Source organism: Asterias amurensis, chromosome 3, assembly GCF_032118995.1.
Source record: "Asterias amurensis chromosome 3, ASM3211899v1".
Lineage (NCBI taxonomy): Eukaryota > Metazoa > Echinodermata > Asteroidea > Forcipulatida > Asteriidae > Asterias > Asterias amurensis.
Window position 1 is genome coordinate 4,081,899 of NC_092650.1, and position 19,389 is coordinate 4,101,287.

The 19,389-nt window shown below is 41.0% G+C and overlaps 1 protein-coding gene across 3 annotated transcripts in view; it reads right to left on the bottom strand.

Annotated features, from left to right (window-relative positions):
- The window catches only part of LOC139934471 (uncharacterized), a 75,060-nt gene that overhangs the window by 3,196 nt on the left and 52,475 nt on the right, over positions 1-19,389 (bottom strand). For all 3 annotated transcript variants that reach the window (XM_071928719.1, XM_071928718.1, XM_071928717.1), the window contains 19 exons: positions 19,092-19,280; positions 18,302-18,487; positions 17,588-17,779; positions 16,239-16,424; positions 14,803-14,991; positions 13,672-13,869; positions 13,111-13,299; positions 12,667-12,855; positions 11,680-11,871; positions 11,037-11,225; positions 9,811-10,008; positions 8,520-8,726; positions 8,069-8,248; positions 7,428-7,625; positions 6,494-6,682; positions 5,781-5,978; positions 4,795-4,977; positions 3,652-3,837; positions 1,739-1,927 (listed from right to left, as the gene is read on the bottom strand). In XM_071928719.1, coding sequence (XP_071784820.1) covers positions 1,739-1,927; positions 3,652-3,837; positions 4,795-4,977; positions 5,781-5,978; positions 6,494-6,682; positions 7,428-7,625; positions 8,069-8,248; positions 8,520-8,726; positions 9,811-10,008; positions 11,037-11,225; positions 11,680-11,871; positions 12,667-12,855; positions 13,111-13,299; positions 13,672-13,869; positions 14,803-14,991; positions 16,239-16,424; positions 17,588-17,779; positions 18,302-18,487; positions 19,092-19,280 — 3,627 coding nt within the window. The remainder of the gene's footprint in view (positions 1-1,738; positions 1,928-3,651; positions 3,838-4,794; positions 4,978-5,780; positions 5,979-6,493; positions 6,683-7,427; positions 7,626-8,068; positions 8,249-8,519; positions 8,727-9,810; positions 10,009-11,036; positions 11,226-11,679; positions 11,872-12,666; positions 12,856-13,110; positions 13,300-13,671; positions 13,870-14,802; positions 14,992-16,238; positions 16,425-17,587; positions 17,780-18,301; positions 18,488-19,091; positions 19,281-19,389) is intronic.

The window sequence follows — 19,389 nt, forward strand, 5'->3', positions numbered from 1 at the left end:
AAATCGCTTTATTATTGAAGTAATTTTCAACTTATTTAAAGGAACGTTACAGAATTGGTAAGAAACAAAATCGCGAAGATCACAGATTTACATAAAAATTACACGGTCTAATAATGATGATAGTTGAAAAAATCCCTTAAAATATTTCTGTCTGAAATGTCATATTTGATGAGAAATAAACAATCTAACTTCGTGTTTGGAGTTTATCGCTCAGTGAGCGTTTTCATTTTATTTTGGCATCGATGCAATGCAAAATTTGTAATCGACTTTTCACTATTCTCTCGTGACCAAGACGGCGGATCGATCTCAAACTTCTACAGGTTTGTCTATGCACATGGTGGACTACATAAAGTGTTTACACGGCCAGCAACTGTTTTGTTAGCGAAAACCAATTCTGTAATGTTTCTTTAAGCAAACTTGACTTGGCTCAGTGGTTTCTGCCCATGCCCTCCCTTTGTGGACCCCGGTTCGGATCAGACCAGAGCCTTGCATTTAGAGTGGGTTTTCAGTCCCTACCTGATCACAGGGGTTTCCCCCATTGGGTTTTCCCAAGTCACGTAGGGATCCCAAGTCATCCTCAGTGTTGGACTTGTAGAAAGTTAACTTTTGGGATTGTCACGTGATAATCAGTCTCTTTTTCTATAGCTTCGACTTGGAAGAGCAATTCATTTTATTTGGTCTGGATTTCTCTCTAGTTTTATAGGGAGCATGGCTCTGGCCATGCTCCTAAAAAAAAACTATTATCTGGGAGGGATAAGTTCTAAGAGATATTTGTGAGTATTATTTTGTGCTTTGACCCTCATATACATGTATGCCTGAATTATTGCGATTTGTAGCTCTCCATTTGGATCGTTTTATTTTGTAAAACAATGTGTGTATGCCAGGCAGCACCATCACACACGTGTGTCCGTTAGCCTCTGTGTGTGCAGACCTTTTTGTGAACTTTGCGCACTGTGTAATGTATATAGGCTTCATGTAGTGTATACTGTAGTGTTATAACTTTTTGTATGTTTTCTTTGGGTTGGAAGTATTAAAACCTGTATAGAAGAGATTTTCATAAAAACGTAATTGGCTTAAAGCATTTATTATGATTTGATGGTATTATAGCGTTGACCGTGGGTTGCGTTGTACACAGTTTAATGACACAATTGAAGGAACAATTAACTGCCTTTTCTGTCCGTTTCTTTGGAGGTTTATTCACACACAACAAGTCATAAAATTACACGAAGCAGAAACCTAAGCCAGAGAGCGCCCTCTCCAGCGAGCAGACACGATCGGCTTGTCTGGGCCACAAGCGTTGCTCCGAAGGGGAGTCATGCTGGTGCCCCCTACTGGTCGATCGGCACCGCTGCTACAGTATTTTGGCGAATGCTCGTCCTTTATTAAGTAGGTGACCGGCTCTCTCCTTCCCGTCTCTCTCTCTCTTACATTAACATTTCTTCTCATTCCTATCCACCCCGTTATTGGCGGTAATTTTGCTGTTCGGTGTGTAATCAAATAATAGCAATAAACATTTCTGAAATAAGTAGATAACCACTGGGGCACAATTTTCATAAAGCCTGCAAGCACAAAAAACTGTTAAGCACAGAAAAGTATTGCTTAACAGAAACAGATTACCAGCCAGAATTAGTGTAGATTGTTGTGACTGTGCACCACTCAATCATAGCTTAGCAAAACAATCTTGTCAAGTAGTATTTTCTGCTTAACAGTTTGGGCCTGGATGATTTTTTTTACGTACCTCCACATTTCGGACAGCATTGTCCTGGCTCTGTAACAGGGTTCTCGCAGAACAACGCCGGGCATGCAACTGGGCCACATTTTACCTCTCCGTCGACACACTCGCACGTAGAGCAGTCATTATCCCAGGTGTCACCATGTTGGTAGGTGCCTAAACCAAAGTCGAGTACACACTCCCTGAGCTCCAAATCTGCCGGTAGAAGGGCTAGTCAATTGACCATGGTTTTGACAGCATGAGGGCGCTTTCCACAGGAAATATGTTGTGCATCACAACAATTCTTTCATCTTATTTTAAAGGCACTGGACACTATTGATAGTTACTCAAAAAATTTGTTAGCATGAAAACTTACTTGGTAACAAGCAATGGAAAGTTGTAGATGGTTCAAAACATTGTGAGAAACGGCTCCTGCTCAAGTAGTTTTTAAGAAAGAGGTTATTTCTCACTCTTCTGAAAGCACACACATTTGTGCAACAAGGTTTTTTATTTCTTTAGTATTCTCTTGCAACTTTGACAACCAATTAAGTCAAAATTTTCACAGGTTTGTTATTTTTATGCATATGTTGATATACTGTACACCAAGTGAGAATACTGGTCTTTGACAGTTACCAAACTTATCCAGTGCCTTTAAACAGCCTGTATGGTGTTTGCAATTACGATAAGGGAGGCCGTCTTTAACTAACCCCCATTTACCATCGTAACCCCCCCCCCCCCCCCCCCCCCCCGGATCCTGGTGGGTTTTTCTTTCACCACTTTAATGAGCTTATTATCTACAGGTCAATTCACAAAGCTACACTACGTCACACGAATATGCATGAGGTCTACTCAAACAGGCTGGGGCAGTGGCTTCAACAAAGGGACCAATTACCGGCACCTTTCTGCAAAGATCTTTTAGAAATTGATACACAACACTTTGATTGCTCCGCTTTGTTATGACTGCTCACTTCACCGGACAAGCCCCAGTCCACTGTATATAATAGCCCAACACCTCCCCAACTTCTTTTGTTGTCGCATTGCTTTTATTCAGATGTTAATCCCCCTGGCAAGGGACTGGGGTTTAAATGAACCCTTCGGCCACAGCATGACCTCTTGGGCGCTGGTATATTCATGATTTATGCAATCCTTTTGTAAGTGTTCACTGAGTCAAAAGCCGCCGGGATCCGGCGGTTTACGGCGGAAAATGGGGGTTAGTTAAAGACGGCCTCCCTAATATGAGCAACAATGATTGGCTATCAAAAGTGACTACTTTGCATGCACGCTTCTTAAAAACTTTTGGATGCTTGTGAGGTGCTTGTAGGATGCTAAGAATGTGCATGTCAAAAGTATTATAATGTGATTAAATTCCAAACAGAATCTGGCAAATTTTAAGGAACCAATTCCAGGGGTTATGAGCAAGAGAGGCATGCTGGGAAGAAAAAAAATTGCGCGATGAGATCATTCCCCCTGGGAACGAGATTGATTTTATTTGCCTGATTTGAAAGGAAGACGATACTAGAGGGTTTTTGTTTTTGACGACGGATGGTTCTGCGACGGTAAAGATGACATTTGGCGTCATCTGTGCATGCCTCGGCTTTGAGGACAGTGGTCCCTCACATTCTAGGGCAGTACATGAGATGAGTCTGCGTTGTGCTGAAAACGACAATAGGGACTTTTCGTTTTCGACGACGGATGGTTCTGCGACGGTAAAGATGACATTTGGCGTCATCTGCGCATGCGTCGGCTTTGAAGACGGTCGTACCTCAATTTCTACGACAGTACTTGGGATGAGTCTTCATTGTGCTGAAAACGACAACGTTTAGCTGAAAACGAAAAGTCCCTAATGTTCAGCTGAAAACTACTGATACCGTAACAGAACCATCCGTCGTCCAAAACAAAAACTCTCTATAATATGAACGATTTCATTGTTTGATACGTACTGCACCTAGGGCAGCATTCTCCTGGTGCCGTGACTGGGTTCTGGCATTCCGGTTCTGGACACTCAACGTGCTCGCAGCAGATAGCAGAGTCATCACAGAAGCAATCCACGCACACGTCAGTCGGCTGGGTCCATCTCTCTCCGTGGTTGTACATGCGATCCTTCTGCATACACTGTCTGAAGTTGGCTGCAAAGGAACAAGTCGCTTGATTAAAATTAGTGTCTTCAAATTTGTGGTGTGTCGTGACCGACTGGTTTACTGCGTAGGTCTAAAGTTCTGACGCCTGAAACATCAGAGTGTTGGTTCTCCTCTAGCTAAGGAGAAGGTAACAATGTAGTAGTCCAGCGGTCTAGGTCACAGGACACCAAAGCTCACAGGGCCCAATCTCATGGCTCTGCTTACCGTAAGCACAGAATCGGCGCTTACGGAAGCAGGGAATTCTGTGCTTACGGCAAGCGTATTTCACGGGTTAGCAGCGAATTGTGGCTTCTGCGCATTCGTACTCTTCATTACTAGGCATTCTACGCTTACAAGGCTAGTGCAAAAATTTGGCGCTTGCACGAATCACGATCGTAAGCGCAGAATACGGCGGTAAGCAGAGCCATGAAATTGGGCCCTGGTGTTGTCAGCAGCTGAGTGTGGGTTCGAATCTCGGTCATGACACTTGTATCCAAGAGAAAGGCACTTAACCATGATTAATGTGAACCTGAGGGGATTCAAACTGTATTGTGTTGGATTACACCCCTTATCACCATTGCTTGGGATTATTTGCTCCCCAAGGAGTTGAGAAAGTTAGAGGAATGGTAAAACAAAAATAAGCCCGATGGTGAAGAGGGATAATAATGTAGTTTGTTTTAACCCTTACACTGATGTGTACCAAGCATTGATACTCAGAACTTTTCCAGAGTTCTGTGAAAAAAAGCCACAGGTAAATCACTTTATTAAGTAAGAGTAAAGAGTGCCACATAATCCAACATGGGTAGGAATACTTACTTGGGCACTAGGGGCTACATTTGCATGGGGCCAAAAGTAGTGCTCCATCAATCCAACATGGGTAAGAATACTTACTTGGGCACTAGGGGCTACATTTGCCAGGGGCCAAAAGCAGTGCCACATAACTCCAACATGGGTAAGAATACTTACTTGGGCACTGTGGACAGCATTTGCCCGGGATGGTGACGAGATCCAAGTCGCATTGTACAGGGGCACAGTCCTCGACCATGCACAAGACCTCTCCATTGACACACTCACAACTCTCGCAGTCTGTAGGTTTCCATGTCTCACCAGTCTGGTATAGCTTGTTCTCATAGTTGCAAATAGCAACATCTGTGGTTTAAGAAACAACATTTTTGTTTTAAGGTTTTGTTTTGTTTTTGATGTTCCCGATTGAACTCTCTCCTACTGTCTTTTAAAAAATAATATTTGTTAAATATTTATTGAGCTGTTTATCTTTTGAGAAGGATGATGTTTTTTTTTATTTATTGAATTAAATTGAATGTTTGTGGTGGAGCAAAATTGTCTGCTTAAGCAGCTCTATGAAATTGGGTGCAGAATGTTTGCTACATTTCTGATAATAAACTCAGGGAGTTTTCCAGACTAAATGCCCTTTCAACACTACTCAGAAGCATATTGTGCCACAGCACCTTTTAAACCATTACATGAGGCTATAAAATAAGAGTAAGTCTCATAATGTAACAACTCCAAAAACCGTAGGTTACACTTTGCCTTTAAAGGCAGTGGACACTATTGGTAATTACTCAAAATAATTATTAGCATAAAACCTTACTTGGTGACGAGTAATGGGGAGAGGTCGATGGTATAAAACATTGTGAGAAACGGCTCCCTCTGAAGTGCCATAGTTTTCGAGAAAGAAGTAACTTTCCACGAATTTGATTTTGAGACCTCAGCTTTAGACTTTGATGAGGTCTTGAAATCAACCATCTTTAAACGCACACAACTTCGTGTGACTAGGGTGTTTTTTTCTTCCATTATTATCTCGCAACTTCGATGACCGACTGAGCTCAAACCTTCACAGGTTTGTTATTTTATGCATATGTTGAGATACACCAACTGTGAAGGTTAGTCTTTGACAATTACCAATAGTGTCCAGTGTCTTTAAGGACAATTACCTGGGCACACTGGACAGCAACCTCCTTCCTCGAGGTATGGTGATGCGCATTCTGGTACTGGGCATAAACCAGGCTCACCGCATGCAATCTCGGACATGGTGCAACGACACAGCAGGCACGAGTCTGCTGGATCATCAAAAGTATCTCCAGACTTGTAGGTTGTGCTGTTGAAGTGGCAGTCGCCCTCGCCTGGTTTGACTGGAGGGAGTAAAACAAGACAAACAGCAAACAAGTTAACATGGTATGTTTGGTTTGATGGACACCATGTGTATGTCTACATGCTGAGTAGATTATTTGAGAACTTTTTTGAGATTATTTTGGGAATTCGGGAGACTTTGCTACTACTGTGGAGAAGGATACTTCTCAGTTCTTAAAAGAACTGTCCTGCTGTTTAACTACATACTACCTTGGTAGAAAGTGGAAAAAAGGTTATTATGGTTTATTGGGGTGTAGCATAGTGGTGTCTTTCACGTGTGTATTAATAAACACCCCAATTCATAGCTATATGGCGCGTAAATGTAAGTACACGCGCATATTGACACAACAAATATAACGACATAGAAAGGTTTGCGGTAACACCATGCAATGACTATCTCTTAATGAGTGGTTCTGAGAAAAACCTAGGTTTTACCTTGACATTTCAATCAGTATGTTCCGATCGTCTTCTGGAGAAAAATATAACAATACATGATCATTTCATCAGCACTACTTACGTTTGCAGGTCTTGCAGCACACTCCTTCCACCTTCTGTAATCTCTCGCAGTCAAGTACTGGACACGTTTCCTCTTGGCAGTCTGAGTTCCCGTTGTTGCACGTACACGTGTTACAATCGTCGGTCTTGATGGTCTCACCGTGGTTCAACTTCTCTCCCGTGCTGAGCACGCAAACGGTCAATTCTTCACCTAGTGCAAAATAAAATAATAAGCGAGATAAATTGGGTTTGTAGTTTCACATAAATTGTATACCCTTCTTTTGTATAGCAACTTCAAGATGGGCATGGAGCCAGGGTCCAATATCATAAAGCCTGTAAGCACACAAATTTGCTTAGCAAGAAGTTTCTTCCTTAATAAAAACAGGATTTCAAACCAAATTTTCACACGAATGATTTTCAGGATAAGCAAACAACAGCTGAATGCCAGCAACAAGCAATATGCAACAAATTAACATTTTGTAATCTTGTTTTTTATCAAGGAAGAAATTTCATGCTAAGCAAATTTTTGTGCTTACAGGCTTTATGAAATTGGGCCCTGGTTGAGAAGGTATTGCATTCTGCACTACCAACCAGGCTCCAAAAGTGGATGATACTAATGCCTACATCCTAATGGACTGTGAAGCCGATTTCACAAAACGCTAGTACACACATGTATTAGTTCTATCTTGAGTTAGAACGAGTAAGCCGTCCTAGCTTAGGATGGGTTCAATGCGGCCTAACGTCCTCGGATACGGAACTGAACTTGTCCTACATTTGTAAGTCCTAAGATTAATTCTAAGTTAGGAAGAGAATTTGGTGAAATCGACAGCTGGTGACAGTTGATTTGGGCCATCGACCCAAATCAGTTAATAAGTCTAGCCCTCACCTTGAAGTGGGAGCCTGTGATAAAAATTTAAAAAAAATGTGATTGTTATTCAAAATTTATTCAAACTAACCTGGACAGACGGGGCAACAGTTGCCAGCCTCGGTTTGTGGGTTGTTGCATGTGATATCAGCGGTGCATTCGATTGGTCTACACTCTGTCATGCCGCTGTCGCATGTGCACTCCTCGCAGTTATTGTCCTTGGGTCTCCAGACCTCATCCTGCTTGCGGCTCTTGCCTTCGCTGTCCTTGCACTTCTTCAGCACATCAGCTGAAAAGATCCATTACGGGAATGCTCCATTAATATAAAAAAAAAGAGGCACATCCTTTTCGTCTAGCAACTTATACCTGTTATCCCCATGTAATTGCTTACAAACCAACCCACAGCTAGGGTTTGGACATTTAACTGGTCAACCATTAAAAAACATTAAAACACAAGTTTGAAATCTAAGTTAGACGAAGCTGAAAGTTGTAATATGAGACCTACCTTTTCAAAAAAAATGTTACCCCAAGATACTATCCAGGAAGAATGGTTGCGACCCTTTTGTTGGTGGAACATTTCCGATCTTAATCTTCCACAAATCTCACAGATTATTTTTAATCCCCTACAATCTATTGAACATTTTGCTTTGTACACCCTTCTGTGGTTTGTGGTTTGTGGTTTTGTAATAAAAAAATAAAATAAACCACAGAATGAATTGTGCGGAAAATTACCTTTGCATTTGGCGCAGCATTCATCGGCTTTCTTGGTGACGTCCTGGCAATCCAAGGATGGGCAAGTCTCCGATTCACACATAATTTCTCCCTGGGTGCAGGTGCAAGAGACGCACGGCTGTGGTGACCAGGTGTCCCCATCTTTGCGGTTTGCAGCGCAGTGGATCAGAGGTAGAACCACTGAGGAGAACAAGAAGAGATTTAATTACTCACTGCGCGAATCGCCGACCGCGAAGGATTTATACACAATTGACCAGAAAACAAATCATCATGGTATAAATTTAATATAAAAGTTTACTGATTATAAACTTATATTAAACTCAATTTTTTTCAGTGAAATATTTCGTTCTGAAGTAATAGTACTCCCCCCCCCCTCAAAAAAATGGTTTAGTAGTAATCATGATCAATAAGAAACATCCACAACACAAAACTGACAGAAAAAAACTCTTACCACTTGGGTCACCGCAACGTTCACAGCACCCACCCTCGACTTCCACAGCGGTGAGAGGGCTTTCGCACTCCAGCATGGGGCACTCCTTCATCGAGCATTGTACACCTCCGGACTCCGTGCACTCACAGGAAGTGCATGGTTCTGGACTCCAGGTATCACGTGGCATGTAGACGGTGCCGTCCTCAGCAGTGCAGGCAGACTCTGGGTCTAAAGGTGAAGGTCAAATGAAAAAAGGAACTGAACTTAAGTATGCGAAGATGTTATTGTACATCGAGGATATTGAATATAATGGGTTTTGTAACCTTACACCGATGTGTATTAATCACTGTATTGACCCACTTCACCTGACGTCATCATCAAAAAAATCTTGAATGCGCCATACAGGTGGGCAATTTCACTGTACGTTTTTATATGTAACTCTATGATGTGCGTTATGCAGTGAAAGTGCACGTTTTAGGCAACGCGGCATTAATACACGTAAACCCTAACTTGCCCACCAACATGGTAAGCGCGGATCAGTCGCAGCGTGTGACACGCGTGCAAGGGGTCAATACCGAGTTCTGCAAAAATATTTGTAGTACCTTTGCACTACACACTAACACTGATAGAGCTACCCAAATCTATAGACAGATGTTTACCTCATCCACGTTCCAATATCATGATCCAACTAATGAATAATGCATATAGAGACCACCACCCCATGCAGTGATTGTACCCTTGAAACAGTAGCCCATTGATAAGTATATATCTTACATTGTATGTGTACTATAAGCAAGATATGTGTGAGACACAATAAACCAAGCAAGCATCAAAGCAACAGCTCTTGTAGAACTCAAGACATTACAATATTCCACAGCACATAAAGTACCAGCCAAACTGTTATATGTAAAGTAACATTGTAACTGGTTCCTCACAGCTTTTTGCTTAGCATCAACAAATATTTGCTTAGCACAAACAAAGTACCAGCCATGCAGAACTGTTATCAAATATACGTTGGTTTGTACCTGGTTCCTCACAGCATCTTGCTTACCATTAACAAACATTTGCTTAGCACAAACAAAGTATTAGCCAGCAGCCGATTTCACGAAATGCTACGATTAATCCTAACTCGAGTTAGGACGAGTAACCCGTCCTAACTTAGGATGGGTTCAATGCGTCCTACGTATTTGGATACGGATCTGAACCCGTGCTAAGTCCTAAGATTAATCCTAAGAAAGGAAGAGTTTAGTGAAATCGACGACAGGCCTGTTGGTTTGCAACTAGTTTCAACTTTTTTTTCCTGGAAACTGACCTGGTGGGCATTTGCGGCAGCATTCATCAGCCTCGCGTGGCAGTGGTCTCTCGCAGTCCAGTTTGGGGCACGTCTCCTTGTCGCATCGTATATCTCCATCGTCACAGGTACACACCCTGCAAGGACTCTTTCTCCAGCTCTGTCCGTGGCGCATCTTCTCTCCGTCTTTAGTGGTACAAGCCTTCGCTTTGAGCTCGCCTGGGTACAGAATCAAAGTAGAATCAGAGTTTAAAGGCAGTGGACACTATTGGTAATTACTCAAAATAATTGTCAGCATAAAAACTTACTTGATAACGTGCAATGGAGAGCTGTTGATAGTAAAAACAATTGTGAGAAACGGCTCCCTGTGAAGTAACATAGTAACCGCCAGTTGGTAGAGATCCGGAGATTGTTGGTTCGAATCCCACTCTAGTCAATTCTTTGTTCAACCCCAAAAATCAAAGAAGTAATTTCTCACTAAAATATTTGAATTGGATTTGAGACATCAGCTGAGGTCTCGAATTCAAGCATCTGAAACCACACAACTTACGCGACAAGGGTGTCTTTTCTTCCATTGTGCTCTTGCAACTTCAACGACAAACTGAGTCAAAAATTTTCACAGGTTTTTTTTTTTATGCACATGTTGAGATACACCAAGTGAGAAGACTAGTCTTTGACAATTACCAATAGTGTCCAGTGCCTTTAATGCTACGTGAGTAAAGAGATATGACTCTCTTTGTCAGTAGAGCGTTTAGCCCGGTTTATAGTTCCTGTGAATGGTATCAAAACAACCCCAGATTACACCAAGAATTTTTGTTTTTCTGTTTCCAAATCTTTTGGTGCTCATTAATCAGTGTATCCATGGCATTGCCCCCTGGTTTTTTTTTTAAAGTTTAGTTCTGGAGTTTATACAACAGCTAGAAATCTGCGATCTTCACATATGTATATCTCTTCTGAATCCCCCAGTCATGCCAGTTATCAAAACCAAGTCGTATGGTTCCCGCTCTTTCCAATATGCAGCAGTTCAGTTTATGGAACAGTCTTCCAGAGGTTGTTGAAACATTAGAAACAATAAAAAACCTGTGTGAAAAAAAACCTGTTTGTAAGGGAAAATCAACAATAATTGTGCAAAGTAATACTTTGCGCAACTGTTGAGTTTCCCTTTACTAATTAAGCTAACCTCTACAGCGCTTTGGGACCTCTCAGTGATATGCGCTTCATAAGAACGGTTTATTATTATTACTGACCAGGGCATGTGCTGCAGCATTCGCCGTCCGCAAAGACTGGCTCTTCGCATTCCTGTGATGGGCACAGCTCCTTGGTGCAGGTGACCGCTGCGTTGTCGCAGGCGCACGTGACGCAGTCGCTCTTCTTCCAGCTTGTCTCGTGGTCGTAGGTCTCGCCCGTCGCTTCCACGACGCAAGGTTGGGCAACCTCTGTTATATGTCATTCAATCAAAGAGTAAATGTTACTATAAATCATAAATAAGGCAGTTTTAAAATGACTATTATTATTATTAATGGGTTATTAAAAATACCGCAATACAGCGGCTAAAAGTCAAAATGTACAGTTTAAATAGTTATTTAGAACTATACAGAAAGGCCTCTTTTGTTACAGCACAATACTAAAACATGTTTGACTTAAAAGTATTTATTGTTCAAGCAAACCTTCCATACCCATTTTGTTTAAGAACATTTTAAGTATGCTTAGCACAAAAAGACATTGCTTAGCACAATTTACAAATAACTGTAAAAGAAAAATTCATATAAATCACAGTTGTGACCGATGTCATGCTGTATTCAGTTCATGAACAATGAAAACCTAATTATGATTTTTGATTTGTTGCTGTTGTTGTTCATCATGTTGTTATTGTTGTTGTTGTTTATTTACCATCTGGGCACTTCATGCAGCACTCGTCCTTGATCCTTATTGGGTCCGAGCAGGTTACCTCCTCGCAAGCCTCATTGTCGCAGTTTATCTTGCCATCCTCGCAGCTGCACGTCTTACATGGTCCCTTCTGCCAGGACTCTCCGCTGATGTATGTCGCACCCTGGAATGTGCAAGCCATTGCCTTGGGTTCATCTGGGGAGCAAACACAAACAGTTGATTATCTCATATTCCATATTCCAGAGCAGGATTCAGTTTTACCACGCGTCACCGTACTCCCATTTCTCGCCTCTATTTCCCGCCCTCGTGCATCACCAAGCAAATCCGCCTCCCAGTACTTAAAGGAACACGTTGCCTTAGATTGGATGAGTTGGTTTCTTAAAGGCGTTTGTAATCGTTTGTTAAAATGCATATGGTTGGAAAGATGTTTTAATAGTAGAAAAAATTATCCACACAAATTTGCCTCGAAATTGCTTGGTTTTCTATATTATTATATTATGTACAAGGGCTGACCTTTGTACAATGTACTTGTATAGATGGTATAGGATCTAATAGACTTTTCAGGCTAATTTAATCACAATTTTTCCGTTATTTTTTTCACCGGGAAAACAAAACCGGAAATCAGACTAAAGTCTTAAAGAATATCATGCCTGAAAAAACAGAAGCTCTATATTTTTCTGTATTCCATAAGCACGCATGCCACAATAAGTTTATCTTCAAGCAAACCTATAAGTGCAGCATAAAGGGTGTTTCAAGATGGTCTTGGCTTAGGCCCAGCATCATCCTAAAAAAATCAGTTGCCGACAGTTTTTACGTCATCGCATGGTCAACCTGAGGGCGACTTTAAGGACACAAGTGTCAAGACTGGGATCAGAACCCACAAGTTATATAAACTTGACAAACTGACAGTATCCATACTTTTAAGCAATATTTTGTTGCTTAAGTAGCTCTATGAAATTGGGCCTAGAGCTTGGTCCCTTAAAAACTTACCGGCACATCTGGGGCAGCATTCGTCGTGGTCGTTGACCTGATCCTGGCATTCCAGGTCGGGGCAGAGCGTCATGTCGCATTCCAGAGAGCCCAAGAAACAGGTACATTTTGAGCAGGGTGACTTTCGGAAAGACTCCCCGGTCTGCATCTTGCGACCGTCCTCGGTAGTACAGCCCTCATCTGGCTCATCTGAGGAGAGTTTGAAAAATAATAAAGATTTTAATATTTATCTTCTTTAAAAACTCTAGATTGTCATAGTGAATTATGTTTCTCAAAATTCTACAAACTATTCAAAGCTGCTGAACTTTTTACAAAGTGAGTTTTCATTGCCCACGATTTTCATAGTCATTAACAAATGTATACAGTAAACTTTAACTTGTGTTGTTGAAAAAAAAAAACATTTGATAATTTTTTCTTTAAGTGTGTCCTTAAATGAAAGCTTACCGACGCAAATTCTGCAGCACTGTCCTGGCACTTTGACCTTATTGGAGCAGGTGAGCGTCGGGCAGGTCTCAGTGAAGCAGTTGACTTTGCCGAATTCACACTTGCAGGACTTGCATGGGTTGACAACCCACAGCTCACCGTGTGGTACCTCCGCACCCTGGTACTGGCAGGCTTTGGGTTCAGGGTCATCTGCCGAGGTCAAACAGAGGTCAAACAGAGGTCAAACAGAGGTCAAACGGATACTAGAGAGATTTCATTTCTCCATTTCATTCTCATTAAAACAATTTTGGTTGTGACTTACGGAAAAAGCAAAGTTAATCACTACACTAACTACACCCACTCCCATCAACATTGAACGGGAAGACGGGGAAAACAATGTGTATAGTCACGTTGCGAATGGGTGGCCCAAGCATTTTTGGCCGGGATTGTGCATAGCTCAGTTGGTATAGCACCGTCATGATCCATTAAATTTGTCCTTGTTCAACCCAAATTCATTTTAAATTTTCCCAGCCATTCTCCCTTCTGTTTTTTTATTTTGATTTTCTTGGTTTCTGTACATACCTGGACAACGAGGGCAGCATTCGGTCTCCTCAGCGATGGGGTCCTCGCAATCAGCGGCGGCGCAGGCACTTGTTGTGCAAATCTCTGAGCCATCTGAGCATGTGCACGTCTCGCAGGGATCGTCTGGGTTGGTCCAGGACTCACCGCTCTTGTATGGGTCACCTTCAGGAGTTGTGCTGGCGCAGTCTTTTGCGTCTTCTGTGAGAATAGAGGGATGGATGGATGTATTTCAAATAAAGATTGTTTAAATCTTGCTTTTAAAAACCACAAACTAAAAATATTATTTGCAAGGTGCTGTGGCGCAATATGTACACGTAACCAATTAGACCAGGGCCCAATTTCATAGTGCTGCTAAATGGTAAGCAAATTTTTATGCTTACTGTAGCAGAAAAAAATGTGTTAAAGTGTAGTGTATTTCACAGGAAAGTAAGAAAATTAGGGGGCCACCTTGCATGTTCAACATTGCTTTGCATTGTGACATCGTTCAATTTCGTGCAGTAAGCACCGGAAGGTTAGCATACCTTTTGGTGTGCTTACGGTTAGCCTTGTTTGAAATGGAAATTGCACAGTAAGCACACAATAAGTAGCGCTATGAAATTGGGCCCAGGAACACTGGGCGAACCCCTTCTCTTTTTGATAAGTGCACAACACATGACCTCCTAGCCAAGATTCCAAGAGGATCAGGAAGAAACCAACCAAGTACCAAGTACATGGGACAACAGCTTTATGTCCCATATGAAGGACGAAGGATCTAGCAATAAGGATTAAGTGTCTTGCTTAAGGACACAAGGTCAGCGTCACGACCAGGACTCGAACCCACACTTTGTTGAACACAAACACCAGAGTTGAGTCGGGTGTTCTTCTGCCCTGTGGATTAAGCTCCCTGTCACGTTTCGTAAAATAGCATCACTTCAAAAGGGAACTCAAGGAAACGTCACACTTAACTCACATAGACTTACATTAGGTTTAACTAAACTGCAAGTATTTCATATTCTTCATTTTCAAGTGTGCAATGTTTTCTTTTCGTGTAGGCACCTTGATTGGTTTTCTGGAGAAGTATAAATCAATGTTATTATTACTCTTATTCTTTCAGCCAAAAAACAAATTCTGTATTGATTGTACCCATTGTACCTTTGCACTTCCTGCAGCATTCTCCTGCGATGCGGACTTTGTCGTTGCATGTGAGTGTTGGACAGACCTCTGCGTCGCAGTCTACTCTACCGTTGGTGCAGCTGCATGACTTGCAGGGTGACACTTGCCATGTATCTCCGTGGGCCTTGGTGTCGTCGCCATGCTTGCAGGACTTGGGAGAGGGTACACCTTTATGGGGGATAGTTTCAAAGAGGAAAAGTCATGACTGTGAGAAGAGTCCAGAGCGTTCTAAAGTACACTCAATAATAACAATAACAATAACAATAACAATAACAATAACAATAACAATAACAATAACAATAACAATAACAATAACAATAACAATAACAATAACAATAACAATAACAATAACAATAACAATAACAATAACAATAACAATAACAATAACAATAACAATAACAATAACAATAACAATAACAATAACAATAACAATAACAATAACAATAACAATAACAATAACAATAACAATAACAATAACAATAACAATAACAATAACAATAACAATAACAATAACAATAACAATAACAATAACAATAACAATAACAATAACAATAACAATAACAATAACAATAACAATAACAATAACAATAACAATAACAATAACAATAACAATAACAATAACAATAACAATAACAATAACAATAACAATAACAATAACAATAACAATAACAATAACAATAACAATAACAATAACAATAACAATAACAATAACAATAACAATAACAATAACAATAACAATAACAATAACAATAACAATAACAATAATAATAATAATAATAATAATAATAATAATAATAATAATAATAATAATAATATGACCATGTTCCTAAGAAAGTTGTAGAGACCAACCAGGTCAAAATCCTCTGGGACTTCAACATTCAGACTGATCATGTTATAGAATAAAGTTGTCCAGATGTTTTATTCATAGATAAGACATAGAAGATTTGTCATCTCATTGACACAGCTGAGCCCGGAGATACAAGGGTAGCTTCAAAGGAGATGGAAGAGATTCAAAAGTACCAACACCTGTCCAGGGAACTTCGTAAGATTTGGCGAGTGAAAGTGGTTGTTGGAGCTTGAAAGGCTTTCAAAGCATTTGGGAAAAATCTAGATGGGGACAATTGTGAGGGTAGATCTGTTACAGAAGGCGATACTTCTGGGAACAGCGAGGATCCTGTCAAAGGCCCTTGAGATCGAAGGCTACAGGATGTAGCCCAACTTGTGGAGTTACCGGCACAAAGGAAAGTATGATCTTTCTTTTGCACGATTGTGATAAAATGAAATAATTATACAACACTTTTAAAGTGAGACGTCTGCTGATCAGAATACCAGAACTTGAGTCCTATGCGCTTGACGCTGCGCTACCACATGCAGCATGATGATCTTAAAAAAAAAACTTGACAAAAATTACTCACCTGGACATTGAGGGCAGCATTCTCCATCCACATTGACGGGATTCTCGCAGGCTGGTTCAGGGCAAAGCTTGTCTTCGCAGATCTCGGTACCCTCAAAGCATTCACACGTTGTGCAATCTCCTGGCTGCCAGGTCTCACCGTGCTTGTACTCTGTGCCGTCCTCGACGAGACATTTGGGAATGTCATCTGAAGAAGAAAAGATATATCTTGAAGTATTATAAATAGTAGGCCTGAGCGAATTATCCGAATATCCGGTTAATTGTGAATAGGTTTTCCTATCCGTAACCGCGAATGCCTTTTTTTTCTTAACCGGATATCCGCATAGGGCGCGAATACCTATTTACAAACCGGATAATTCTGTAATTACAACCGAGTAACCGGATATTCTTTAACTATCTGAATATCCGCGGACGTCGGGCGACAACTGATATGAATGTTTGTCTGAATCCTTATGAAACTTCTATTAAGACAGCATAAAACAGCATAAATTAAGTATTTAACTATGCTCACCTCCGTGAAGAGTTAAAACAATGACATTTCTGACGTAATTTGTTCAAAGAATACAAAAGTTTTCTTTCACGTAGAGTCAATCACGATCAAAAGAAATAGCAAATCGCCATCTTTAAATTAGATCCGGTCATTTTTATGAATGAACCGAGTGACACTGTCTAAAACTAATATCAATCCACCCATAAGATCTCATTCACAAATGAACAGCGCCCTCTAGTGGCAAAAAAAAACATTTTAAATTTTTTTTTCAAAAGTTTTTTTAAAATAGTGCCCTCTAGCGGCGAAAAAACTATTCGAATATCCGGTTAATTTCGGATAGTTGGCCAGCGGTATCCGAATAACAAAATTTCACTATTCGCCCAGTACTAATAAATAGCATCATACTATTCCACTTAATTACATTTGTAGAAAAGTATCATAATACTGATCAATCTTTTGACTTCATTACAAATAGATCTGGGTAAATCTCAATATGATTCCGACCTCAGTCGACTAGAACGAGGTATATTTATTTTTAAGTACGACATTCTTGGGATATCTCTGTTGCAGTTAATGGTGACTCAATCACAAAATAAGTCATCAGCAACAGGAACGTGACAGTCTGAACTGTTAGCGCAAAGCATGAACGCTTGCGCCCAATAGCTTGCGAGTCCAAAGCTTGCTTACATACATTTATCTTTGGTTTTTAAAGCCAAACTCTGCAATCTTCAGTGTTTTATGTGATTTTTATGAATTTAATCTATAATAAAAAATAAAAAAGAATAATAATAATATTTGTTTGGGGGGGGGGGTGATGGAAAAAAAAAACGGATTTCGGGTTTAAAAGCAGCATATCTTACCTGGGCATCTCATACAGCACTCGTCTCCAACCTCCTCTGGATCCTCACAGGTCAGTTCAGGGCATGTGTCCGTATCGCACAGCTTGTTACCAGACTCACAGGTACATGTCCTGCACGGTCCCTTGGGCCAAGACTGGCCTGAGACGTACTCTACGCCACTCTTGAGTTGGCAGGTCTTGGGCTGTGGATCAGCTGATGAAAGTCAACAGAAGGAAACATGATTTGGTGTTGAACAAAGAAAAAATTACAAGAGCGGGATTTGAGCCATTGTAGCCACTCTACCAACTGAGCTATCTAGCTCTATGTTGGCGGTCTCCCAACTTTGTCAATATATTTATTTGGGGATGCCAGGCAGCTACATGTAAAAGCCATACAACCGTTACTGTCGTGTAGCCAGGGATCAAATCGACCATTACGAAGCCAGGGGATCATCGTGCAGTGACTAAAGCTTTTCATATCTGTTTGATAATTGTTCTGAGGTGATGTTTGTCAACTGCACTTTCGGTCATCTGCAGCTGCACGCGGTGTGCGTTATTTTATATGTGTACATTTACATAGGATTTTACTGCGAATCTCCATGTGAAATGCATGCGAGGCAAAAAATTGGAAGAGATTTGACAAAGGCTTAAGGAGGGTATCTGGTATAATTCACGAGTGACCTCAGGTGTGTTCAGGCTAACGTTCAGGCTACATGACATTCAACCTACAATGTACCTGGACAACGAGGGCAGCATTTTCCCTCATCTCTAACCGGTGATGAGCAGCTGAGAGCAGGGCAGCTGAGGGATTCACACGAGGTGGTTCCATCGATACAGACGCATGTTGTGCAGTCACCCTCCTTCCAGTCCTCAGTGTGCTTACGCTTAGCACCGTCCTTTCCTGTGCACGATTTGAAGTCATCTGGCAGGAAGAATTGGGTAAGAGTAAAAATTAACAGTAATTATAATAATAACAAGACTTGGCATGTGAAAATGAAAGTAGTCCTTGCGGTGGTTAGAGCACTTGGCATCATTCTTAAAGTACTAGGGAAATACTGTATCTAGACGAAATGGTGACAGGTGACAGGGCCTTTTCCATTGCTGCTCCCCGGTTAAGGAATAGTTTTCCTGTCCAAACCAGGAACTCCAACAGTGTCCCAGCCTTCAAACAGACCCACCTTTTCCTCTAGTCTGTAGCTTGTCGACACCGTCTTTGTTTCATTCTTGTTTTCCTTCTTTCTTCAGCACCTTGTATCCTTTGGCAATTTGGCGCTTTTTAAATACAGTTCCCCCTTTTTGAATGCTTGTTTTATGTCTTGTACCTAAAGGGACTGGTCTTTTGGACAGTGATTTGGTTCGCTTTCGGACAATCCCTAGGCTTCTGTTTGCTTTTTGTTTTTGATATGTCTCTAATTGTTTTCCTAATGTTTTAAAACATTAGGTTTTGGTTGCTAAGGTTTTTGAAGTTTTTAAAGCCTGAGCGAATAAATAAATAACTAACTAAATACTTGTAAACAATAACGTACCAACGCAAACTTTGCAGCATTGACCCTTGACCTTTACAGGATCTGAGCAGCTCAGTACGGGGCAGCTCTCCGTCTTGCACTCCATCTTGGCATTGTTGCACTGGCAGGTCTTGCATGGTCCGTCGTCGTACCATTCTCCATGCTGGAATTCTTCACCATCCATTACGCAGGTCTCAAATGGCTTGTCACCTTCAGAGCAAAAGAGACAGTGGTTTGTAATTTGATTTGAAACTTTGTAGGGTGTTAAAGACAAAAAGTGACTAGCTTTAAGGGGAAACAACTGTGCTGAGAAAATAAC